The sequence below is a fragment of the Epinephelus moara genome, chromosome 19 (assembly GCF_006386435.1).
Source record: "Epinephelus moara isolate mb chromosome 19, YSFRI_EMoa_1.0, whole genome shotgun sequence".
Classification (NCBI taxonomy): domain Eukaryota; kingdom Metazoa; phylum Chordata; class Actinopteri; order Perciformes; family Serranidae; genus Epinephelus; species Epinephelus moara.
The window spans coordinates 5,149,094-5,175,898 of NC_065524.1; the positions used below are offsets into that span (position 1 = coordinate 5,149,094).

At 39.5% G+C, this 26,805-nt stretch overlaps 1 protein-coding gene across 1 annotated transcript; it reads left to right on the forward strand.

Moving 5' to 3' along the window:
- Positions 1–3,097: 3,097 nt before the first annotated feature.
- Positions 3,098–25,695, forward strand: wbp1la (WW domain binding protein 1-like a). Its single transcript, XM_050070741.1, has 4 exons — positions 3,098–3,288; positions 5,038–5,140; positions 13,058–13,219; positions 23,672–25,695. The coding sequence occupies exons 1-4, from the start codon at positions 3,214–3,216 to the stop codon at positions 24,157–24,159; spliced, it is 828 nt and encodes a 275-aa protein (XP_049926698.1). The 5' UTR covers positions 3,098–3,213; the 3' UTR covers positions 24,160–25,695.
- Positions 25,696–26,805: the final 1,110 nt, after the last annotated feature.

Here is a 26,805-nt window from a genome sequence, read left to right on the forward strand (position 1 = left end):
TTTTTTCTGTTTTGGAATACACAGTATTCTTCCAAATTAGCGTTAGTGTATTTTAATATTGAGAATTTCACTTCGACAAGTTCTCTCTTTTTTGACCATACACCTGTTTGGATCCCTGAGAATAATGCCCAACAACATTGCTTAAAAAGTTGCTCTGTGTATCATCAGTCTAACAGTTGTGTTGGTGAATCAAAATGAGTGAGGGCTGCGCAGTATTAGACAAAACTGACAATGCAACTACGATTTTGTATACTGCATTATGTATTGGAATATACAGTGTATTGCAATAACTTGAATAGCTCTATTTGGAAAGAAGTCATCATTTGGGCTTTGGAAAGGCTGTATTGTCATGAAATATACATTTTACAATCAAACTGTCATGGAAATTGAGAACTTCACAACCTAAAGTATTAACCAGCAAAATAAGTACGGCATATTGCCTTTGACTAATATTATATTGATATGATGAATTTATACTGCGAGTCTCACAATGTGACTATTGCGATGGTGATGCTCTAATGATATTGTGCAGCCCTAAATTGAATTGAATTCTATGGTTCATCATAGAAAAATAACCAGTTTTTGGATTGGATTTATGACCCCTGGACCATTTTTGCACTGTATAGGAGTGATCCCCATCAAGTTGTTGGAAGTAACTAAGTAACTTCTGCTTTAAGTACATTTAAAACAAACTACTTTTTACTTGAGTAGATTTTTAGATGGGTAGCTTTACTTGTACTTAAGTAGAATTTCATCAAAGTAAAGGTACTTTTACTTGAGTAGAATTTTTCAGTACTTTTTCCATCTCTGCTCATACTTTAGAAGGTTACAGGTGGTAATTTTATGGCTTTCCACAGTAATGTATTAATCGGTGAAACATGGTATTCACTTCGACTTTCACACTCAAAACTCCGATATAAATATCATATTTGCGTTACTGACAGTCCATTACTTGCACACACATTATAATACATCTGTTCTGCTACTTTTACACGTCTTTTTATCGCTTTTGCCCCACTTGTGCGTTATTAGAATGTGCTCCACTGTCTCAGGACTTTTTACAATGACCTGTGGGAACTGTGTTTTTCAAAAATGAAAAGGGTACTATTAACCTTACTTTGCTCTGCTTATTGTTTTTTGATTGCCCCCAATCTATTCCTATACTTCTTACCACACCTGTTTCATTTTGGATTGAGTGTGGATGTTGTCACTTTGTCCAGTGAGTTTAATTTGATCAACAACTCTTCTCTCCATAACTCGTCATATGCCTTTTCCACATCAAAAAACACTGCAGTTGCTGTCTCTTTATTGACTCATCTCCAGACAGCACTGGATCCATTGTGCCCCTTTGTCTCTTGAATCCACTTTGGTACATTGCCACCATACGTCTTTTCTCCAATTAAAACCTCTCACTGACCATCCATTCCATAAATTTACGTATGATGTCGATGTAATAGTCCTTCAGTCCCTCTACATGATGTATCATATTTTATCATTCCCTGGTGCACTCTCAGTTTTAGTCATCTCATGTTTAATTGGACATTTTTGCTCATCTTCAGTGCCTCTTTGCAGATTTCGTTTTCTCTCTGCCTCCTCAGACTAGTTTAAATCAATCAATCAATCAATCAATCAATCAATCAGTCACTTTATTTGTCCCCAGTGGGGCAATTAGTTTCGCAGCAGTGGGAGCAACACAAAGTACAAAAATACACAAATACACAGATACACACAGCATAATAAACACATTGTGGACAAGCCTAATAAATACTCACTCATACTCATGTTAAAAACAAAAAGAATTAAGATGTTCCGCACTAATGAATAAGCTACCTTGTCCTCCTGGCGTTTAGAAGAGAGACAGCAGAAGGAACAAAGGAGTGCTTGTATCTGTTTGTTGTAGCAAGTGGGAGTCTGAGCAGTGAACCTGATGGTAAAAACTGAAACTGTTGGTGTAGTGGATGAGAGCAGTCGGACAAGATGGAGTTTGCTTTCTTAATCAGCTGTTTGTTGTAAAGGTCCTGTAAAGTTTCCTGTGCAGACCCCGTTATTTTACTACAAACACTAACAACTTTGTTTAGGAGATTTCTCTCTTTTACCCTCAAGGATTGAAACCAACAGATAAAGGAAAACGTGATCACAGACTCAATAAAAGAACGATAAAACATAGTCATAAGGGTAGAGTCAACCTGGGTTAACTCTACCATACTGTTTTTGTATGTAGTACTACAAAAACCCACTAGATGTTGCTGTGTCTTTAAACATTATGCCCTTTTCGGTTCATCTCCTTCAGGAAGTTGGTAATAGAAAGTCACTTGAGATGAAAAAGGCTCTGTGTGGTGGGATTTTAAATGGTAGGTATATTTTTGACATTTATTAATTTCAGAGGTCTTACTAAGAGATTTATGTAACTTTGTACAAAAAATAAAAGTTTAATAAGGGTCACACAACTTTAAAAAACATGCAACCATGATCTACCAAATGGTTCATTTGTCCTTTCATGGTGAAGGTAGTGAAGCTAAGATATTGAAATTTACAATTTTTATTGAATACAAATAGGATGAATATTCAGTTGTTAATACCATACATCTAATGTTATTCCATTATTTATCTGATGAAAACATTTATAACAGTGTGATTTTTCACCATATCTGAGATGTTTTGAAAATACTGTGATGGTATATATCCATAAATACATGAAAATAATATGGTTACTGGTGAAACAACTTCTTTTTGTTGTGGTTATTATTATGGAAAGAAAAAAATGCACATTAAAAAAAAATTCTTAGTGTGGACATCAAAGGTTTAACTGATTATTATTATTATTATCATTATTATTATTATTGGTGATTATATTGATAATGCCAGTGTTTCCTATTATCTCCCCACTGCATGCATTTAAAAAAGATTAAAAGTTGAGTGCTGGGGTAAAACTGATCACATCTGCCTGGTGACGTAGATGTATGCTGATGATGACAGATGATGCACACGTCAACCAGAGCACCTTTTTAGAGCGACAAAAGCAAGAGCCAATCGCTGTTCAAGAAACGCCTATATTTATGAATGGACCAATGGCTGAAGAGCTGAGCCGTTTAAGGAAACTATTGTTAAAGTTTGGCTGGACTTGTTTTGGTCTGGTCAGCCACCGAGACCGACGTTTTGTTGACAATGTGATTGTTAATTAACAGCTGAGTGGTAAAGAAATATTAGTGTCAAATGTTTATGGCAATGGGGTCAGTGAAACTCAACGCTGGGCAAGAAAATTCAGCGACGGCGGCCACAGTCGCAGAGGTAACAGCCAGCCGACCTTCTTTAACAGTTGGTTAGCTAAGGTTAAATTAGCTAACGTTAGGTTACATTAACTTAGCTTTTAGTGAGCTTGTTGGCTAAGTCGTATTAGCCCGATTCTCACTTGTTTCATTCTTTGGTTAAAGGTTACTGGCTACGAACTTCTCAATAGTTAAAAACTACTTTCCCTGAAGGCCAGCTTTCGTATCCGCCGTTAACATGGCTAATGAAGTTAGCGGTGTTGTGAAAATATCAGTTAGACCAAGCTAACGTTAGCTAATTCGGGTAACATTAACGTTTTTGAGTGATGGACATGAACACAAGTTTTGCTTTCAGATTTATATCAAGCAATACGAAGAGTTGACCTAACGTTATATCTTGGCTTTAGAAATGCCAAGGACGGTCATTTACTACGTTTTATATTACGGTCCGGACTCAGGGGTAAAAATTAGATCGAAAAATGAATGCTACAATATTACGTCGTAGATTTACAGAAGCTATAGTGTCACATGACACATTTTACGTCACAGAAACGTCAGTGGTGTAAAGTAATTAAATTTGTCCTGAAATTGCATAAGTTCAATAAGATATAATTAACTTTTTACTGCAGTGATAGCTAACATTCTGCTAATCCGTCAGATTGTGTGAGTGTCCTGACGAAATATTGACAGATTAGCTGTTTAAGGCAACACACACTTTAGACGTCATGTGATTTTTATGGATATTTATTCACTGGCAATACAACTAACATTCTTAATCAGGTTGCAGAATATGGTACAAACCAGATTGGCCAAAAAATAGAAACATCAGGATGGCCATCATCAATACAATGAAGATGTACCTATTCACCTATTCATCACCCATGATGGCACTAGTTGGGTCTAACCCATCGGTGGTGGTTAGGACTGTGAAGTGTGACAAGTGTAGATCCATAAACATTATCTACAAATCTGAAAACTGTGATGACTGAAAGTGACTCATTGGAATCTAGTCATAGCTTCTGGTCAGCTGTATTACTTAGCAGAAAAGACAGGAATTTGTCTTTGCTCAGTGACCTGCTGCAGATAGAAATGTTAGTTAAATGTGTCAGGACATCCACTCAAGAGGCTGACTGTGTTTACTTGGTCAGTGTGATATTTGATTTCAGAGGCTGTGCTCGGTTGGATCCAGACAGTCTCTGGGCAGCTGAGCTCAAGTTTGTTTTCTTCACCAAGAGAAGCAACAAATATATAAATCAAAGACATTAGGATTGGACCTGAAACGATCAGACCACTAATTGATAAGTTGATCCATAGAAAATTTATCAGCAACTCTTTTGATAACCAGTAAACTATTTAAGTGGGGAACGGCAGGACTGCGTGATATATTTACTGTATTCTTGAAGGCATGTAAAACCTTAAGTACAGTTTTATAGCTTATATTGTGTATGCATCACAGTAAAGCTTGTTTTTATGCTTTTATCGTCCCACAACAGTGGTGTTTGAATCTTGGGTAAAATTGTGTTAAAAAGTACACTGCAAAATAAGCACTTTGTGAGTGATAATAATATTTATTTTAAAAAGTAATGAGTGTTATGTTTGAAAAATAATTTTTGGCCACTGTCTCCTCAGTGTCATGATGGTAAATTTAATGTCAGTTTCAGAGGTTTTCAAAAAATAATTTATAATGTGCTTGATATTAGTAAGTAATATATTCATATAAAATGCCCAGCTCTTAGTATAATCAGAATGTGGTATGTTCATGTGTTTACAGGCCAAGTTGGTGTGCCAGGGAGTAAACAACCAGAGCTACACCTGTGAGTCAGGTCACTGCTGTGGAGAGACACAGTGCTGCAGCTACTACTATGAACTGTGGTGTGAGTTACCCATCTCCTCTTTATTTATTTATTCATTCTGAGTGTTGGATGATTTCTCTTCATGACACTTATAAACAACATGTCCATATATAAATTCATACTGCTCATTCAACGTACATTTGCTTTATTTTTACTTCATCAAACAAGTATTATACTTCAAAGTAAAGGAAATCTCAAAACAACAAAGGGAGGAAGCAGAATGAGGTGCTGATGTTTGATAAAATTCAGGAGTAGTACCAGTTAAGCAAGTAGAGCCAGGCCCTGTGTATAATCTGTCACTCACAGTCTGCACTTGTTTACTTTTTTGCTGCTTGGCTGCCTGGTTGTCTCTCATTAAAATTGCACATGAATGCTTCTGTTACATAAGGACTCCATACCTTTCAAAGCAACCTCTGATTTTTTTATTCTTTTAAATTAAGTTGTTGTTTTGATACAGAGAACACCAAAGTTGACCAGTGGCAAAGGCCAAAGATAGAGGAAGGACTTATGGGGCTTAAACAAGTGAAGGGGCGTTAATGTTGACTGAGACAGGGTGTTGCTCACTACTAATATCCCTTTTCCACCGATTTAGCATGCGTACAAAGGTTTTTTTTAAATACAGGTAAACCCCCTAAAAATAAAACAGTAGACCAGAGCGGTGTTTATAGCTCTGCAGCATACGAGTATGCCTTTCTGTGTGTGTGTGTGTGTGTGTGTGTGTGTGTGTCTGTGTGTGTCTGTGTCTGTGTCTGTCACATTCAACATCACGGATGGACTAGAAAAAAGGTTCGTAAAAACTAGAAAGCTGTAATAACATTATGGTGGTTACTTCTGTTTACATATCTTTTACTTATTCGGTCTCTCCTTAAAACTGGGTGCAGGCTAATTTGGAACAATGTTTAAGTGCTGCTTGGGGGCAGATGGACGGTGTTTGTGGTGGCATGTCATTGCATCTCGCTGGTTAAGGGGCCACCAGGGTGTTGTGTTCCCATCAATGCCGATCAGAGCCGAAGCCGATAAATACCATGATTTCTGCAATATTTTTTAAATTGAATCCACCATTTTCATATGAATTATAAATGTATTGTCTTTTAATCTTGTCCGGCTTATTATTCCAAAGGAACTTAAATATTTTTTGTTCAGAAGTTTTAAAGAAGGATGCCTCTGGTGAAGGAAGTGCCAATAGGAGATAAATGAACTGAGGAATTACGAGTGTTTATCAATGTAACCTTTCCTTGTAATGTCAAAATTCTTCCTTTCCAAGGTTGTAAAACATATTCAATTTTCTCCATTTTTCGATCATAATTTATCTTAACTAAATCTTTTGGATTATCTGGAATATGAACTCCCAAAACATCTACTGAACTGTTACACCATTTAATTGGAGCTTGGCACTGTAAACCAAAATCTGTACTGCTCAATGATCCTATTCCGATAATAGTGCATTTACCAAAATTCGGCATTAGTCCAGACAATTTTGAAAAAAGTTTAAGGGCATCTAATGAAGATTTCTCGGGCTGCAGGGAAAAAAAGTGCGGTCCATAAGGGCGTATTGGTCCGTGCAGGGCGGACCGAACGGTTCAATATTTTACCGAGGACCGTTGCATCCCTACTGCATATCGTGTCAATTTTGTTTCTATACCGTTTGGTTTTAATCCTGTAATACATGAGTTATTTCTAATTTTAAGAGCAAGAAATTCAGTACATAACAAAAACAGATATGGGGACAGTGGACACCCTTTACGTACGTCTCTAGACAGAGTGAAACTATTAGATAAGTGTCCATTGTTTACTATTTTACTGGTGGGTTGATTGTGCATGACCTTCACCCATTTAAAGAGAGTTTCTCCAAAATTAAAAAACTGGAGAGATTTTTGGATAAAATCCCATCTTACTTATCAAAGGCCTTTTCAAAGTCAGCAATAAATAAAAGTCCAGGTTTTTGTTTGCTTTCATAATAATCTATTGTATCAAGAAGATGCCGTATGTTATCACCGATAAAGCGCCCTTTTATGAACTCCGTCTGATCATAATTTATTATATCACCAATTGTTCTTTTTATTTTCAATGCAGTACATTTAGAAAGGATACGGGTATCACAGCAAAGGAGTATCAATGGTCTCCAATGTTTCATATATAGAGGATCTGTATAATGCCCTCGTAAATCTTGCTTTAAAAGTAATGTAATGATGCCCTCTTTCTGTGTATAAATATCACTGTCAACAAGAGACTGTGGTTCTTTTTCAAAAGAAAATATGGCTTTGAAATAATCCACCTCCTCACACAATATTTCCTGGGGAGACGTTAAAATAACACCATTTGTGATATGTAAATTCATCATATTTTATTTTACAAAATTACTTTGATTCAGTCTTAAAAAATGAGCAGTACACTTTTCCCCTTTTTCCATCCAAATAGCACGAGACCTATTGATGATACCATTCACTAGCTCACAATATAAATTCTCCAGTTCCAATTGTTTGTTTTTAAGTAAATAAGTTATTTCGACACAGGGGAGCTACATTTCGTCCAACTTTTTATTCAGTTCATTTATCTCTTCTATTAAGCTTCTCTCCTTCATCAAATTTTTTTTGTTTGTTTCCACGACCCATCTTAATAGCATGACCTCTGAATGAACACTTAAAGGCCTCCCAGATGTTACTGTATGTGGGTCCGATTAGTTTTCATTATTTTCAAAAAATTATCTGATGAAATCTTTTGTTTTTTCAATAAACATAGTCATTTAGAAGCGACAGGTTGAATTTCCAGTAGCCACACCCCGTGGATGGTCAGCGGTAAGAATTTGAATCATTACAATAGCATGGTCAGATCTTAAATGATCACCAATAACGCATTTTGACACCTTAGAAGCAAGAGAAAAAGAAATAAGGAAATAATCAATACGGCTTGCTTGTTGTCCTCTACGCCATGTGTATCTATTTGAATCTGGATTTTGTAGCCTTCAAATATCCACTAGATCTAAAGGTGCCATGGTTTCTTGAATTTCACCAAGTGCCTGTGGATGGTTATTAAATGAATGAGTGCCTGCACAGCCCTTGTTCATATTCAAAACAGTATTGAAATCTGTAATATTTTGGGTTGTTTTTTTGTTTTTTTGACAGAAAATGACATCATGAATTTTCTCAAAAAAGCTTGGATTATCTTCATTTGGAGCATATATATTGATTAAATTTATATGTATATTATCTACAGTTACATCTAACAAAATCCATCTCCCATCCTCATCAGTTTGAACAGAATGAACAGTGTGTGTTGCTGCTCCTTCATAAACAAAATCATAACACCCTTAATATTACTAAGGCCATGACTAAAATATATAGACCCACCCCATTCTGATTTCCATTCTAACTCATTTTCAGCATTAGAGTGTGTTTCTTGCACACATATAATTTTTACATTTTCTTTATCTTGCAGACAAGTAAAAACTTAATTTCTTTTTGAAATATTCGCCAAGCCATTACAATTATAAGTTGCAATTGTTATACTACTACATGCCATATCTCATATAAAGTAAAAGGTAGAAATGGAATAACCTTCTTTTCAAACTTAGTGGGGATCCTACCTTCATAAACAAAAAACACTTACTAAAGTATACATAAAACACAAAAACAGTGAAACATGCCTGTATTTGCTCAGCCATCGACTTAATTAAAATTTGTAGTATTATTACTGTGTCAACCCCTGTCCATTTTAATGAAATAAAACATTTATTGGTGAAAATTAATAAAATAGCAAGTCAAAAAAAATGGGCTGCACACAAACACAAACACACACACACACACACACACACACACACACTAGTGTTGCACGGTATACTGGTACCAACGGTAGACCATGGTACTAAATCACCATGGTACATATGATACCATAATCACGGTACACTACTGTGGGATAAGTTCAAAGTCCAATCGCAATAGGGTGAGTGTCCATGCGCCGTCCAATAACGGCACGCGCTGGCCACCTGGCACTCAATATGCTGCTGCAGTGGTTTGTTTTCCAGTGACATTTCAGGTATTAGCTGAGCTATTGAGTGTCTTTAAGCAGTGAAATTTATTATTTCTTTCTTTTTACTTGTAGGCTAGATTTGTTTATATATGCTACAGTGATTTGTTTTCCACAGAGCTCTACGGTGCAAGCATTTTACTCGCATTTGCGACTAAAAATAGTTTTGTGCGAGCAAAAGAAATCATTCAGGAGCACACTGTGCGAGTACAGATTTCGACCAGCAGCAGAAACGAAAGGCGAATCCTGCTGGTTGTGGGTTGAACGGGGGTCACAGACAGGAATAAGGCGGAGGCTCCGCCGTATTCCTGTCAAATACGGCGGCCATAGTGCTCCGCGGCGCAAGATAACGGCTTACCGGTGACTGAGAAGCCAGGATCCAGGTCCAATAATTTCCTCTTAGTTGGTGTCATGACTGCCCAGAAGTACCTGAACAGCCGAGCCGTGGCGGCACACAGGTATGTGACGTGTCAGAGGAGAGACGAGCCGTTCACATTTCTCTCTCTGTGGCAGGTAACAGTCCACAAACCCCACCCCACTTAAGGGACTGTTCTTTACTTGTCAGGGGAGGAGGGTGGCTTGGTGATTTTTATTTTATTTATTAATTTTATTTTGATCCCCCCTATGTNTTTGAAGTATGAATAAGTCAATAAGTAATTTATTCCATTGAAATATCATTGATGTATTATAGAAAAGTGATTAATCTTTTTATAAATGACAAAAGGCACATCTGCCTCATTTTTGCTGTGGTATCTTGATACTACTCAGAACCGTGATACTTTCACCAGTGTTGGGTAAGGGTTACTTTAAAAGTAATCAAAGTACGTTACTGTGTTACTTTTTAAAAAAGTAACCAGTTACTTTACTGCATTACTCCACTTTACTGGAGTAAAGTAATTCAATTACTTTAAAAGTACTTCAATGTTACTCCCTGAGAAAAGTAACTCAAGCACTTTTAAAGTACTTTTGAGTATTCTACATTTCCTATTGGGCAATGGACCACAGAGCGCTAAGCCTAAATTTTTTTGTCTCCAAAATTAAAGTTATGGACCACTTGCCCTTCACTGAGATCCAATTCTCCCATCACAGCCGTCACTTTGACCAGTAGAAACACAGAACGATCTGCTGCCGTAGACAACTGTATGACAACAACACCCCAGCGTTTTTAATATTTCCTCTAGGGATGTTACCACACATAGTAAAAGGGGGAAATGATACAGCAGAGGCACTTTGTCAACCCGCTGAGTACTGTCATTAGCATCAAGCTAGCAAACAATGGTACATCCTCACGGTCGGACATAAAGTAATAACATTAACAAATAGCGGCGGGGCTTTTACTCACCACAACTGCAGAGGCTCCCAGCTTCATTTGAAACAAACTACATTATAGACGGCCCGTTATTTATTAATCCCTCTGTGTGTTGATATATTTACTTTTTATCCGCTTCGTTGTCTTAGTTAACATATCACACCGTCATTTCAAACTCAACGCTTGTTTCAAATTAAAAGCCCCTTATAACCTCGGCTGAGAGAATCCCTCCATTTTCTAAATAGGCTTTCATTCTGAAACATTTGTCAGAACTTCCTGTGGAAGATACAGTAGCTTGACAGTTTACATATGGCGCTTCAAATGTAGCTCCTGCCATCTGCTGACGCTTTTAGGTGACTACAATAACATGTCGGCTGACACATGAACAGACACAGTGGCTCAAATAATAGTGAAAGTAATAAAAATAGGACAAGAATAACCCGATATAGTGAAAGTAATAAAAATAGGACAAGAATAACCCGATGACATCACACACGGCGTGAAAGACGACTGGGGATAATTGGTGAGTACCAGCGTGTAGCGTGTACCAGGCATAATGCAAGTCCTGAGTCTGAAATATGTCTGTCAGTGAGTCCTACTCCACCTATTTAGACTCCACCGTAGACAACGGCAGCATTTCTCCGACCACATAGCGAGCCACAAGCTCCGTGGCTTCTTTCAGACTGATAGGTTTAACGTTATCTCCATTATTAGAACCAAACGACAGCCGTTGCTGTTTCGGAGCTGAAGGACCAGCGTTCTAAAAGTAACGGAAGTAACTGATGTCTTGTTTGAAAATGTACTTAAGTATTTGATTACTCAAACAGCAAACTAACGCGTTAGGTTACTCGTTACTGCAAAAAGTAATCAAAGTACTCTAACGCGTTACAAACTAATGCGTTAGAGTACACCCAACTCTGACTTACACTGGTATCGTACCGTGGGTCCCAAAGTTTGGTACCGTGACAACACTACAACGAAGACTTACTGGACCTGGAGCCAGGCTTCTCGGTCGCCGGTAAGCCATTATCTTGCGCCGCGGAGCCACAACTGTCAGGATTCGCCTTTCGTTTCTGCTGCTGGTTGCTCCTTAATGATTTCTTTTGCTCGCACAAAACTATTTTAAGTCGCAAATGCGAGTAAAATGCTTGCACTGTAGAGCTCTGTGGAAAACAAATCACTGTAGCATATATAAACAAGTTTAGCCTACAAGTAAAAATAAATAAATAATAACTTTAACTGCTCAAAGATACTCCATAGCTCAGCTAATACCTGACATGTCAGTGGAAAACAAATCACTGCAGTAGCATATTGAGTGCCAGGTGGCCAGCGCACGCAGTTATTGGCCAGCACACGCCATTATTGGACGGCGCATGGACACTCACCCTCTTGTGATTGGACTTTGAACTTATCCCACAGTAGTGGTTCCGTGAGGTACCGTAGTGCTACGGTACTCCAACATTATGGTATCATATGTACCGTGGTGTTTTTGTACCGCGGTCTCCCGTTGGTACCAGTATACCGTGCAACACTAATACCATACCATGACTTTGTCATACCAAAAATTTGAAAAAACAACATTTGGCCACAGGGGGAGCCACAGCGATCGGTTGCATTTAAGCCATTTTTAAGCATTTTTCTGTTGTTATAGCGCCACCCAGTTGCCAATTAGAGTTAAATTTCTCCAGTCACCTTGAGGCGTCCTGTTCTACACATCTACCAAGTTTAGTAAAAATCGATATGGGGGTAAGGCCTAGATAAGAAATTAGCTCTCTAGCGCCCCCATTTTGTTTGATCGGGTCAATAATGGAGGGGTCCCCTCAGATTATGTGTGGTCATATGCCTACAAAGTTGCGTGGTGATCGGTGAAACCCTTGAGATGTTATACACCTTTATGTGATGAGCCACGCCCTCTGCAATATTCATTGCCTTATAGAAGCTCAGTTTTAGTAAGTTTTCCAACTTTTGCCAAGAGGAACTTTAGATATTGGTCCCTAGATTATGTTCACCGAGTTTCATGCAGATCAGTCAGACTTCCTAGGAAGAGATCGATTTTAAGTGTTTTTCAAAAAATTCAAAATGGCGGAAAATATTATGGGTTCTTGAGGCAAATTTGTTCCTGGTGAGGAGAGGCATCTCTGTGCAGAGTTTCATGTCTCTACAACATACGGGGCATGAGATATGCCCATTCAAAGTTTGCAATTTCAGTCGGTTGTTATAGCGCCCCCTTTGGCCAATTGATGTATTATTGCTTCATTCGCATCCTCCCATGACCCTCTACCACTGTGCCAAATTTCACATGGATTGACCAAGTCAGTGAGGAGAAAAACGTGGAACAGACGCGCGCACACACACACACACACACACACACACACACACACAGTTTTTGTCATTATATAGTAAGATGTTTGGTTTTGTCACAACAACATTAAAAAGTGACGCAATTGTTTGGCGTGTTTTGTTAATGGAAAAGAACTGTGAACTGTTTATATACTTGTTTGTTAGTACTGAAGCTAAGATTTTGACAGTTACGTAGACAAAGTCTTTGTACTATATGTCAAGATATGTATTAATTGTGGTGTTTTTGTGTTTTTGGCTCCCTGCAGGGTTCTGGCTGGTGTGGGCTCTGATCATTATCCTGACATGCTGCTGTGTTTGTCAGCACTGGCGCTCCAAGCAACGTTTCCAGCAGCAGCGCCGGCAGAACGAGATCAACCTCATTGCATACAGAGAGGCTCACAACAACTCTCACCTACCCCTCTATCTCAGTAAGTAGTTGGCATGCACATTTCATACATAGTTTCTACCTCTCAGACACATGAGGCCTGTATTCACACGTTCTTTTGTGAGCCTGCAAGGTGTGGACACTCGGGGGAAATAAAATGAAATGCTGACTGTTAAAGTGATGTCATTTTTAGTATGATCACTCTGCTGATGGAAGGTTGAGACAGACAAAAGTCATCACTGCTGCACTGTTGGATTTTTCAAGTTTTTCAGATATCTTAGTCTTGTGATCAATTATTTCTGGTGTTATAGTATTATTGCGTTGAGTGTGAAATGTGTGCATACCCCTAACGAGAATGATCACATATATTATCCTTGCATGATCTAATCTGTAGCATTTCATTGACTCACTGTCATGCAGTGTTTGGGGAATATTTCTCCGACTCCTCGTGTTTCCACCATTCTCTCCTCTGCTTCAGAAACTCCTAAGTCTCTTATAAGTCCTCCTCCCTACTCTTTTATTTGTACTTTATTTTTATAGAAAGAACAAACACAACATACAGTATAACAAAAAAAACAAAAAACATAGAACAAACAGTTGGTCACCTACAAAATACGTTATACTGATGGAGATACAAGTCATACAGTAATGGCTCAGTTATCATCTCTTCTGGTCACAAACATAATCCATTTTTCCCAGTATTTCAAATACTTATCCATCCGTAGACTTAGCGAAAAGGTCATCCTTTCCATATTTTGAATATTAGTCACAATATCTATCCAGTCTGTCTCTGTTGGAGGTGTCGCCTGCAACCATTTTCGGGTTACAGCTTTCTTGCTGGCTGCTAATAATATTTTTGAAAGATATTTGTCTCGCATCAGTAAATGGGGTGCAATATTGCCCAAATAGATTGTAGAAAAAGAGCAGTAAATTTCGTCACCAAAAATATTTTGTATTACCCGTATAATCTCTTGCCAGTATGGCTGAATAGCTGAGCAGCTCCAAAATATATGAAAATGGTCTGCTAGCTGTTCTCCACAGTTCCTCAAACATAGACCTCTGACCGTCTCCCCTGTCTGCACACATTTTAACTTAGTAGTTATGAAATACCTGACCAGATTCCGCCAGCAAAAATCTCTCCAAAGACCAGAACTAGTGGAAGTTGACTGCACAGAGCACATATTCAACCATTCTTCTTCTGTGATGATAGTTCCAGATTCTTTCTCCCACTTTAATCTAACCTTATCTGTTGAGTGTTTATTAGATCGAATTATGGGAGTACAGTGTTGAAACAAGTTTCTTATTGTCCTTATTTTTGTACATGTCAATAAATATGTCAATTAAGTTAGTCTCACATTCCTCTGTTGGTTTTATCTCATCATTAAAATAAGTCCTGATTTGAAGATACCTAAAGAAATCCAGTTTTTCTAACCCATATGTATCCGAAATTTTCTGAAAACTATCAAATTCTCCCTTCGATGAAATTGAACAGTAAGAAGTGATTCCCCTTCTATACCAGTATTTAAACCTCCCGTCAATCCTAGCGGGTTTGAATTCGGGGTCAAAAGCAACCCATCTTAGCAGTTTAGACTGTCTTTCAAGTAATGGTGATTTACATAGCAGTTTAGACTGTCTTTCAAGTAATGGTGATTTACATTCCTTAAACCAAATTTGAAGGCAAACTTTAGACCATTGATTCAGGCCACTAGAATGCTGTTCATACAGTATTTTACTACCCAGTATAGATTGTAACGGTATATCTAATTGTGAAGTTTCCAAATCCTTCCATTTTGCTGTATAATTTGGGTTACAACAGCATGCCAGTGGTCTTAATTGCGCTGCCTTATAGTAGTCTGCTAAGCATGGTAATGATCTACCCCCTTTCTCTTTAGACAGTTGCAGTGTTTTGAATTGAATCCTTGGCCTTCTTCCCGCCCATATGAATCTTGAGATCCACTTATCCCATTCGTTAAATTGCATTGGTGTAACCATTACTGGCAGGGATTGAAAGAGATATAACAGTCGAGGAAGTAGGTTCATTTTTATTGTTTCTATCCTATTGTGCATATCTAAAGGCAGCTGAGACCATCTGTCAATATCTGACTTGATGTTTTTATTTATGGGACCATAGTTGCTTTCATAGATCTTGGATAGATCTTTAGGTATTCGAATCCCCAGGTACTTAATTTCAGATGAATTCCATTTAAAATCAAATTTATTTAGCATGTCTTTCTGAGGAGTGTAGTTATAACATAAAATGTGGATTTTTTGCACATTTAATTTATATCCAGAATAGGTTCCAAAGTCTTTCAGTGTAGACATCAACCTAGGGATGCTGACCTCTGGCACTGTTATAAGCAATAACACGTCATCCACATATCGGCAAATCTTTTGCTCCAAGCCACTGGCCATTATTCCTTTTATTGCCGGGTCATCCCTAATTGACTGTGCTAAGGGTTCGAGAAATAGCGAGAAAAGAGCTGGACTGAGAGGACAACCTTGACGGCAGCCTCGCTCCAGCTTAATGGGCTGTGAGTGATGTCCGTTAATTTTTATTCTGGCATCTGGGGAGAAGTATAGTGTTTTAAAACATCTAATCGAGTCATCTTTAAATCCGAATCTTCTCAGCGTCAGATATAAGTACTCCCAGCGAACCGAGTCAAACGCCTTTTCGGCATCTAGACTGAGTGCTACAGCTCTGTTATTCCCCTTAGTCACATGATCAAGTACGTGCAGCACCCGTCTAATATTGTCTTGCGTCTGTCTATCACGCACAAAGCCTGTTTGATCTGGATCCACTAGGTCTGGTATTATATGTTCTAGTCTTTTAGCCAGTATTGACGCGTACAGCTTATAATCAATATTCAGTACAGAAATTGGTCTATATGCACTACATTCTTTTTTATCCTTCCCCTCCTTATGAATAACTGAAATTATTGCTTCCCTCCATGTTCTTGGTGGATCCCCTTCTTTAAGTGTGTGGTTAAAGCAGTCCAAAAGTATGGGCACTATTTGCTCTTTAAAGGCCTTATATCATTCGGCTGGGAAGCCATCCGTTCCCGGCGCTTTATTGGCCTTCAATTTAGAAATTGCTTTTTCTATTTCCTCCTTTGTGATATCTGCCGTTGGGGCTTTATTATGTTCTTCACCAATGGAGGGTAGATCTAGTGATTCTAGAAATGTATTTATATCCTGAGGACTAGTTTTATTTGGTTCCCTGTATAGTTCTTTGTAGTAGTTTTCAAAAATGTGTTGTATGTCCTCTAATTTGTGGCACACTTTTTTAGTTCTAGGGTCTCTAATTTCAAATATGGAACTCTTTGCCTGTTGCTTCCTTAGCCTCCATGCCAGGAGTTTCAGGGCCCTAGGGCCATTCTCATAATATCTCTGCTTAACAAACTTGGCTTTTTTCTCTAATTCCTTCTCATAGAGTCCATTTAATTCCTTTTTGATGGTGTTGATTTTATTTAGAATGTGGGGATCCTTCCCTTCAACATGTTCCCTCTCTAACACTTTCAGATTTTCTTGTAGATCAGATAGCTTTTTATCTCTTTCCTTTTTCTTATGTGATGTGTAGGCAGTAAGCTTTCCCCTGATGACTGATTTAGCAGCGTCCCACAAAACACTTGGCGATACTTCCCCATTATTGTTGTTTTCCATGTGCTATTTAAATTCCTTTCGTACATAGTTCTTACATGTGTTATCATTTAAGATACTTGTATTAAGTCGCCAAAACGTGTTTTTCTTTTTGTTGTCTAGGTGCAGGGTTAGATAAACAGGTGAATGGTCAGAGACATCTCGAATCCCTATACTGCATTCCTTGAGTCTGTGTCTGTCTGAGTTATATGTAAAAAAAAAAAAATAGTCAGTTCTTGAGTGCACTCTGTGACATGCTGAATAAAATGTGTACTGTCTTTCTGTTGGGTGGAGCTCCCTCCATACATCAATCATCTCGAGGTCTGTCAACATATTCTTCATTACTCTAGTGTTGGGAGCAGGTCTCTTTAATGTGTTAGAGGAGTCTAGCTTACATTGTAGCTGGATATTCCAGTCTCCTCCACATATTAAAACCCCAGTCGCTTCAGAGGCAATCAAATCAAAAATTTCTCTTATACAGGAATTGTCCTGGCCAGGTGGTATATACACATTAACTAGTGTAACTTCTTTATGTTCAAGGAACCCCTTAACAAAAACATACCGACCCTCTTTATCACAGAGTTCAGCAACCAGTTGGAAATTCACTCTGTTAGGAATCAGTATTGTTACCCCTCTTTTTCTCCCTGTCTTATAACATGAGTAAAATGTATTTATAAAACCATATTTTTTTAACTTTTCATGTTCAATTCGGTTGAGATGGGTCTCCTGCCAGAATACTACATGCAGTTTCTCCCTTTTCATCTTTGCAATAACCTTGCCCCTCTTAATTGGATTGTGTAAGCCATTTACATTAAGGGTAACTACCTTATATTCCTGACATTGCATTTAATCCCACAGTTAACACAGGTAGGTTAAAGACATGTTACAGGTGACCAAACTTGAACTGTTTTTGAACTATAAAACAAACTCAAAACATTACAAGATAAAACAAGCCAACAAATTAAAAAACTCAGGTAGACTTCCATTTTGAAGTAGTACAACACTTCTTAAAGTGGGGGGAGTAGTCTAGTGAACCACCAGAGCCCCCCTTCAGTGCAACCTATAATATCCCTGCTCCAAGGATGTATTTGTGCAGTAAGTTCGTCAAGATCTGATCTCTTTCCCATAATTGTCCGTCAACTATATTCACTATGGGCTAAGGGCGACCACACACACTAATAAATTTAAAGTTTAGCACCACATGAAATTAGGAACTGGTAGTTGTGTATTAAATGAAAATGAGAAATGGAGAGAAAACAGAAACAAATGGGACTCAGTCTTAGTGAAGAGGGGGGGAGTCAGCCACAAGAAAACAACAAAACAGCAGGTGACATACAGTTTTTGCTCCCAGCCACTATACAGTGCATCTCCATCCCCCAGTCCCATATCACTAACGTTTTTAACTGGACTGTAGTTCTCAGTCGAGTCTCTGCTCTTATAATGCAAGATCGTTAAACAGTCTGTTACCTCCCATTTACGTTGTCACTGTGTCTATCACGGCCGCTGAAAACCTCGCAGCCTTTGCTTAATCCACTCCTGGTGGGACTGGGTGCTGGCTGTCTTCACTGGACGCTGCCAAGTGTTTTTCCGTATTTTCTCTGGGATCCCGGATTCAGCAGTGCTCTCACGCTCAAGCGGGAAGCCCCTCTTCTTCAAATCCTCCGCCGCCTCCGCTGCACTCCCATACGTTACCGGTCCGCTGTCGAAGAAAACTCGTAGCTTGGCTGGCGGTGGTGTCTGAAACCATATTCTCTTTTCCCACAGAAGTCTCCTAATCTGCGCATACGCCTTTCTTTTTGCCAGCGTTTCTGCAGAGTAGTCATGGTCGAAATAAATCCTCCTGTCGCCATAGTAGATCTCCCTCTTCTTCCATGCAGAATGCAGCACCAGTTCTTTGGTTTTAAACTCCTGAAAGTATACAACCACTGACCTGGGTTGTGCCTCTTTTGGGAGTTTAGGGCCGAGCGCTCTGTGACACCGTTGTATTCCAAGTTCAACTTCAGCGAGGGGCTGCAGCTCTTTTTTGATCATATTGTCAATAAATTGCTGGATGTTGTTTTCCTCAGCTCTAGGCCATAAGGTGAACGCAGTTATCGTTTCATCTCGTTCCGACATCTGGGGACTACACGATCTTTACTTCATAAAAAAGATCGATACATGTTCAGCTAATCAGCGGGAGTTCGTAGCTCATAACCCCGCAAGAGTCCTGTGATTGGGGTCGTAATTCGGCACTTGTTCCGTCTGAGCGTAATGATCTGTTCCACCTGAGCGTAATGAGATTTGGTACGCGAGTGGTGGCACGGCCGTCACGTGATTGCGCTACACCAATAAGGTACCCGCATTTCGTGTCGCCATGGTTTCATTCAGCAGAGGAAAACAGACCCGGAAGTCCTCAAAAGCGAGCAGAAATGAGCTGAAACAGCGCTATTCACATCGCCGTGTCCATGAAACACGATGAGACAAATAGACAATAAGGTGAACTAAGCAAAAATGTCTTAAAACACATTTGATTCAATACTTGGGCATAACCGACGTATTATTACATAGACAACATAGCTGTCCAGCGTAGTACGGAATACGAGAACGGCCATATATTTTTTTTTGTGTGTGTGTGTGCACTGTTCTCTCGTGATGACTTATTATTTCGCTCTCTCGATATAACAAAGATTGTTTTCTCTTGATAACCAATTAATTATCTCGTTATCTCGATATAACAAAGATTGTTTTCCCGTGATAATTGTCAAGTCTGATGATTGCGCACTGGTTAATGTGATCGTCTTGATTTCAGCCTACAAGAGCTGTCGTGGTCCTGCTAGATGCCTCCTGCTGTTATCATTAGTCACACTTCTACTGTTATTATACACATATGATTATTGTCACATAGGCCTACCGTATATTTCCAAATAGTCGCCCGGTGGCATATAGCCGCCAGGCATCTAATAGCCGCCGGGGGTTTGACCCCATTTTGCGTATTAAACGCCGGGGCGATTATTTCCTCATTCATTGCCTCAAGGAGGGACAGCCCTGCAGGCAGGTAGAGAGCAACTCGCGAGGGCTGCTTTCTCCCTGCCTGCAGGGCTGAGGGACTGCTTGCGCTTTTACGCACGGGTCGGTGGTGAAGTGGCGCACATGACTCGTGCTACGGACGGACGGACGCACATGACTCGTGCTACGGACGGACGGACGGACGGACAGACAACCACGTATCTAAAACAGGTAACACATCAGGCTACATCTTTCCCACATCAAATATCCGTGATCACCTACACCCGCGTGCGTAAAAGCGCACACAATTCCGTGTCCTCTCACCACGGATGCTGTGATTTGATGGCCCGGTACTCATTGTAGCCCACTCTTATAAGACCCAATAATAATAATAATAATAATAATAATAATAATAAGCTACTATGGGCCATGCCTTTTAAATTAAATTACCAGAGGAGTTAGCTGAAAAACAGGTAATGTCAGCCTGAATTACTCGCGTATGTCCCCGGTGAAAATCGCTGACTTACATGGGAAATACGGCTTCTACAGGCTCGCCATAGCTTACTTTCAGGACTCAGGGACCAGAATTCGGGATGGCGGACCGTCGGAATGGCGATATTTCGGTGTGGCGGCCTGTAACCATTGGTTAAATGGCCCATTCGGTTGGTATTCAGATAACTGGGGCTTTACTGGTATAATGCAATAGCACCACCCAGCGGTGAAACACGTGTACACGTGTACACGAAAAAAATGACCCACTCTAAACGTTTAGAGATTTTTGTACAAGAACTCACCCCTACCTTATAGTATTTTTGCACTAAAAACATACTGGACAGGAACTGTAACCAAATGGTGCATTATACCAGTATTGTTTTAAATTGTGTCTTGTTGCTTTTAATGTCTCTGTAAAGCACTTTGAATTACCTTGTGTTGAATTGTGCTATATAAATAAACTTGCCTTGCCTTGCCTTGGTGTAGGTCGGTGCAAAAAACCCCAAAACAAAATAAAAGCCTTGAGCAAATAGCCCCTGGTTCTTTTAAATGCCTGGGGTCAAAATCGATTTTGTGAAACGCCGGGCTACTATTTGGATTTCAGGACTTTACTTTTCAGCGCATACTTTTATGGCATATAGGTCCACAGTAGCTTATTATTATTATTATCATTATCATTATTATTATTAATATTATTATTATTATTATTATTATTGTTATTATTGGGTCTTATAAGAGTGGGCTACAATGAGTACAGGGCCATCAAGTCACAGCATCCGCGGTGAGAGGACACGGAATTGTGTGCGCTTTTACGCACGCGGGTGTAGGTGATCACGGATATTTGATGTGGGAAAGATGTAGCCAGATGTATTACCTGTTTTAGATACGTGGTTGTCTGTCCGTCCGTCCGTAGCACGAGTCATGTGTGCCACTTCACTACCGACCCGTGCGTAAAAGCGCAAACAGTTCCTCAGCCCTGCAGGCAGGGAGAGAGCAGCCCTCACGAGCTGCTCTCTCCCTGCCTGCAGGGCTGTCCCTTCTTGAGGCAATGAATGAGGAAATAATCGCCCCGGCGTTTAATCTTACTGGCGTTTAATACGCAAAATGGGGTCAAACCCCCGGCGGCTATTAGATGCCTGGCGGCTATATGCCACCAGGCGACTATTTGGAAATATACGGTAGGCCTATGTGACAATAATCATATGTGTATAATAACAGTAGAAGTGTGACTAATGATAACAGCAGGAGGCATCTAGCAGGACCACGACAGCTCTTATAGGCTGAAATCAAGACGATCACATTAACCAGTGCGCAATCATCAGACTTGACAATTATCACGGGAAAACAATCTTTGATATATCGAGATAACGAGATAATTAATTGGTTATCACGAGAAAACAATCTTTGTTATAGCGAGAGAGCGAAATAATAAGTCATCACGAGAGAACAGTGCATACAACACACACACACAAAAAAACATACATGGCCGTTCTCGTATTCCGTACTACGCTGGACAGCTATGTTGTCTATGTAATAATACGTTATGCCCAGGTACTGAATCAAATGTGTTTTAAGACATTTTTGCTTAGTTCACCTTATTGTCTATTTGTCTCATCGTGTTTCATGGACATGGCGATGTGAATAGCGCTGTTTCAGCTCATTTCTGCTCACTTTTGAGGACTTCCGGGTCTGTTTTCCTCTGCTGAATGAAACCATGGCGACACGAAATGCGGGTACCCTATTGGTGTAGCGTGATCACGTGACGGCCGTGCCACCACTCGCGTACCAAATCTCATTACGCTCAGACAGAACAAGTGCCGAATTACGACCCCAATCACAGGACTCTTGCGGGGTTATGAGCTACGAACTCCCGCTGATTAGCTGAACACGTATCGATCTTTTTTATGAAGTAAAGATCGTGTAGTCCCCAGATGTCGGAGCAGAAATCAGTTTCTGTGAGACTTTTTCTGATTCACCTTACAGCCTACTCCCTCTAAGATGCGTATGAATGCGTATGTTATTACGCCTCGAACGTGATTCCAGGTCTGTTAGCTTAATCTGCAATATTTCCTGGGCTTGTAGTGACTGACTCAGCGCCTCTCTTAAGTCCACGGTCCACTCCTCGATGTCGGCTATACGGCCTTCAGCTTCGCACACTCTTTCGGTTGTAGCTTTAAGGTCGGTTGCTACTTCACCTAGCTTATGTTGAATTTCCTCCCGTATGTCGGCTAGTTCCCATTTCAAATCTTCTCTGATGCTGTCTCGAAAATTACCCAGCTCAGACTTCATCTCCGTGACCATACTCTTTATGTCTGCGTGGATGGTGGCGATGCTAGCTTCCATATCCATTGCTGCTAGCTCAGTGTGTTCGCCATTACTGTCTCCGTGTTCCTTGGCTACGGCCCCTTCTGTCGCCAATTTGTCTCCCTTCTCCGCTTTCCCGGGTTGTTTACCATTGCCCTTCTTGTGTCTTTCCCCCTCCATCATTAATTAGAGCAAAGCTTGGAGAGTATTTGTATTTAAATTGGGGAATAAACTCCAACCGACCGGGAGGGATTATTTATGCGGCCATCCGCTTCAGTCGCTCCACCAGAAGTCCCCTCCTCCCTACTCTTAACATCTTTTAACCTTTGGAGCTCTTTTAAGGTCTAAGAGGTTTTGTGAATAACGTTTATCTTTACAAGGACCTAGTCTTAACTGTAAGGGGAAATTCATAGAAAACGTTACAATTCTAAGAATTTTTGTCACTAGGAGCAACTCTTAGCACTAGGAGGCTAAGAACTATTGTAGTTCTTAGAACGCTGTTTTGAGGGACTTTTTAGCTCCAATTACTCCCTCAGCACAAGACGAACCTTAAGTGAAACAAGTCTATTGTAGTACGCTGCTCAAATGTCTGTATCTGCGGCAAAAGGCGTATTGGTCCTCAGTCCGAAGTGCTTGATCTGTGTAAAAACACATGCTTAAGTTTAGGTGGAGATAATAAAAGGTTCTAGCAGTTTGAGTAAGACAGATCTAGTTACAGTCTTTTTAGTACAAAATTCTGCTTTAAAGCACTGTAGAGCTAATGGGAACTGAAGAGTTGGGGGTATTTCTCTGTGAGTTGATCACTTTGAATGACCCCTTTTTTACATTCTTCATGTCATTTGATTCAGCCCTTTTATAAATATATTGATATTTGCAGCTTTAAACTATAATTATTTTTATAACAGATTCTTTGTGATCATGAGAATGCTTTGTAGAAAAATTGTTGATGGAATAGTGCTCAGCATCCATACCCTCAGTTATTGTACTTGACCAGGAATGACTGAGACTGCCATGATGACATGACTTGTCCTCTTTCATACTTGTATTGTACATGTAAGTGTACTGTGTTTTTCTCCAGGATTCTTGCCCACCTACCTGTTGCCAGCCTATGAAGAGGTAGTTGATCGCCCAGTCACACCACCTCCTCCCTACACCCCTCTTCAGCCAGCACCTACTCCCACAGACCCACCTGAGGAATGCCCTTGCCCACACTCATCAGTCTCTGTCCCTAGTGATGCTGATGCAGTACTCTCTGCTACTCCAGAGGTCACGCAGCCCCACCTTCACAGCGCGTACAATCCCAACAAGGACTCGACGCCGGGCAGGTACCGGCGCTTCACAGGGGATTCTGGGATTGAAGTGTGCGATGGCCAGGAACTTTGGGATCAGCACAGCTTTTTAGAAAATGAGGAAGAGACAGAAGAAGAGGGGACGGGACAAATGGAGGACCCATGTGATCGCTGTGGTCCAGAGACCTTTGAACACAGCCATATTGGTGGAGCAGACATTACTGAAAACACAGATGGACACACAGCCATGGATACAGAGCCACAGTCCCTTAGGTAATCCAAAAGAATGCCTTTAATATCTGCAGTCCTAAAACAAAACTCTGCAGCAGTCTCTTCTGCAATATTATGCCTTTGGTGCTCAGAGGTTTGGCCTGTTTTCACCTGTGTACATTTGTAACACCAGTGTGTGTGACAGGCCTGAAGACAAATATGACTAAATATTTTAACAATTTTGAAAACTGTAAAGCTACATCATGCAATTTCTGGTTTGGAGCAGAGTGTGTTTTTAGCCAAGCTCTGCTCATTTTCAAGTCGAATTTGGACAGTTGCTCACATTGAAGAGCTGTCCAACTGTCTGCATTAAAATTTTCTCCCGCCAGGGGGCAGCACTGATTTTCATGTTGATATACTCGGTTCTTAAAGCTTTGTTCAAAGGTTCCTTGAGTCACAGATCCTGATGTAACTTAAGGAGCTGTTGCTCTGTCACTGCATAGCATTGGTCTAGGTGAGGGTTCAGCAATATAGAGCTAGAGTTTTTTTGCAGATACTGATACATGAAAGTTGTTTTTTTAAATCCAGTAACCATATAGGAAAAGATATTTGTTTTTTTTTACATACAAGCATAACATGATTTTTTTTTCCATAAAGATGCCTTAAATTTGATTCTAAAAGAACTGTGACCAAAATATGTACCAATAAGAACATTTTGTAGTGATAATGTAACTATGTAATGTAATGTAAGCCACCTTAAACATTTCCTCTGATACTGATATATCAGTGATAAGATGAAATCAGCCCGCTGTCTTGTGGAAGCTATGTCTTAAATATCTCAGGTGGCAGTAAGCTACGTAGAGCACTGTAGAAAATCATTGAGCAGGACTGCTTTAGCATCATTACTACATTTGCATGCACAGATTATTCTTGTTTTGCCCTTAATCCCAAAATAGACAATATTCTTATTAAGCTATTTACACAGCTAATGAAAATTCCATTAATAGTCCAATTAACATGCCCCAGCATGTCAATGTTTTATAAAAGGCATGGCCTCATTTATGATATAATATTTTACAGAGGTAAAATTATTATGGCAGTACTTTTTATATTACGTCATTTATTTACCTATATATAAGAGAAAATACACTTTCAGCACTGTGGGAAGGATCAATATGGAAAAGTGGAACAACTTGGGCGGCTTGTCATTTTTTCAAAGGTTTCTCACCAGTGGTGGACTTATTGGATCATGCGAACACAGCCTCCCTCTTTCCTTCCCTTTAAAAACCTAGAAATCTTTGCATTGAGATATTTCTGGACATAACAAAACCTGTTGATATCCAAGGCTTTCATAATGTTAAAAGGTAGATGTGTCTTCTTCTGACATGAATTGTGGGCTTTTCTTTTGCATCTCTATCCCAGCTTTGCAAACTGTTGGTGAATTGGTTTGGTTACAACACATCAATGACAATGTACAGAACTGACTATAAACAGACAAGAGACTGTGTCGCAAACTGCGGTAAAAACACCAATTGAGATGTATATTGTGATTGCACTGTATACATGCCTAAAGAATGCTATTAAAACACGAATAATACAGGCATATCCCACATCCCATCAGAAAATGTAAAATTCAGAATAAGGCCTCATTCAGAATATCTAAATGGAATATGCTATTTACATGACCTGCATCAAATTCAGAGTACTGTCGTATTAGGAATAATAGTGGAATATTAGTGTGCATGTAAACATAGTTAATGTCATGAAGTACCTTAAGTTGTCAGGTATTATTGCTGGATCAGCCCAAACCAGACAGTCCTGGCTGGTTATTGTATCCATAGCACTTTCTGCATAGATATACCACAAACTGTATCATGATAAATATTATTTTAATGATCTAAAATTACAAGTATTGCACATGTGGGTTTCATACATTTTGCCCACTTTATAACAAGTTAAGTTGAACTGGTAATTTCAGCTCAATGCTACGTTTGACATGAATGCCCAGTCCAACCAAGCTGAACAGAGTCTAAACTGCAGCTAAAGAGCCGCAGAGGAACGCCACATACTAGTGCTCTGTAGTAATGCTGTATGTGACACTTAAAACTCACCTGTCAACTTCACTGACAATATAAAACAACTTTGCATATTGTACTCTGGTGTCTTAAGATATATCCTGGTTTATACTATGAATTGGCTACTTTATTATGTGAATAATCACATTTTGAATCTATAACACAGCACGTAGTTGATTCACATTTACTATACATAAGCATTGCCATCATAATGCCACACATGGGGACAACATTCAAGTTCAGAGACCGTAGCTGAGCTGATGACAGAGCTACAGCCCCTAACTATCCATGTTTTTTTGTTGATCATATGATCAACAAAAAAACATGATCAACAAAAAAACATGGGACGCTTTTAGGACAGTTGTCACATGATTGGAGGTTTTGCAAAAATGTTCTGCATTTGTTTCTTTGATAATAACGCTGACAATCAGAAAGTGGTAATTTAGAAACCTAGTGTTTTATATAATGAGTTTTCCATCATTTAGATAATGTACCAGATAGTGAAGTCTGATACAACAAGACTAATGTTTTACAGACTGTCACACTCGGTATAGTCAACCAGGACAGGTGAGAAAAGTATTGAGATGGTAAAAAAGAAAAGGTAAATGTGCAAAATATTGCTAAAACTCCAATCATGG

Coding starts and splice junctions, on each gene's coding strand:
- wbp1la (XM_050070741.1), top strand. CDS start 3,214: ATGTTTATGGCAATGGGGTCAGTGAAACTCAACGCTGGGCAAGAAAAT. Junction 5,141..13,057: donor CTACTACTATGAACTGTGGT/GTGAGTTACCCA, acceptor GGCTCCCTGCAG/GGTTCTGGCTGGTGTGGGCT. Junction 13,220..23,671: donor TCACCTACCCCTCTATCTCA/GTAAGTAGTTGG, acceptor GTTTTTCTCCAG/GATTCTTGCCCACCTACCTG.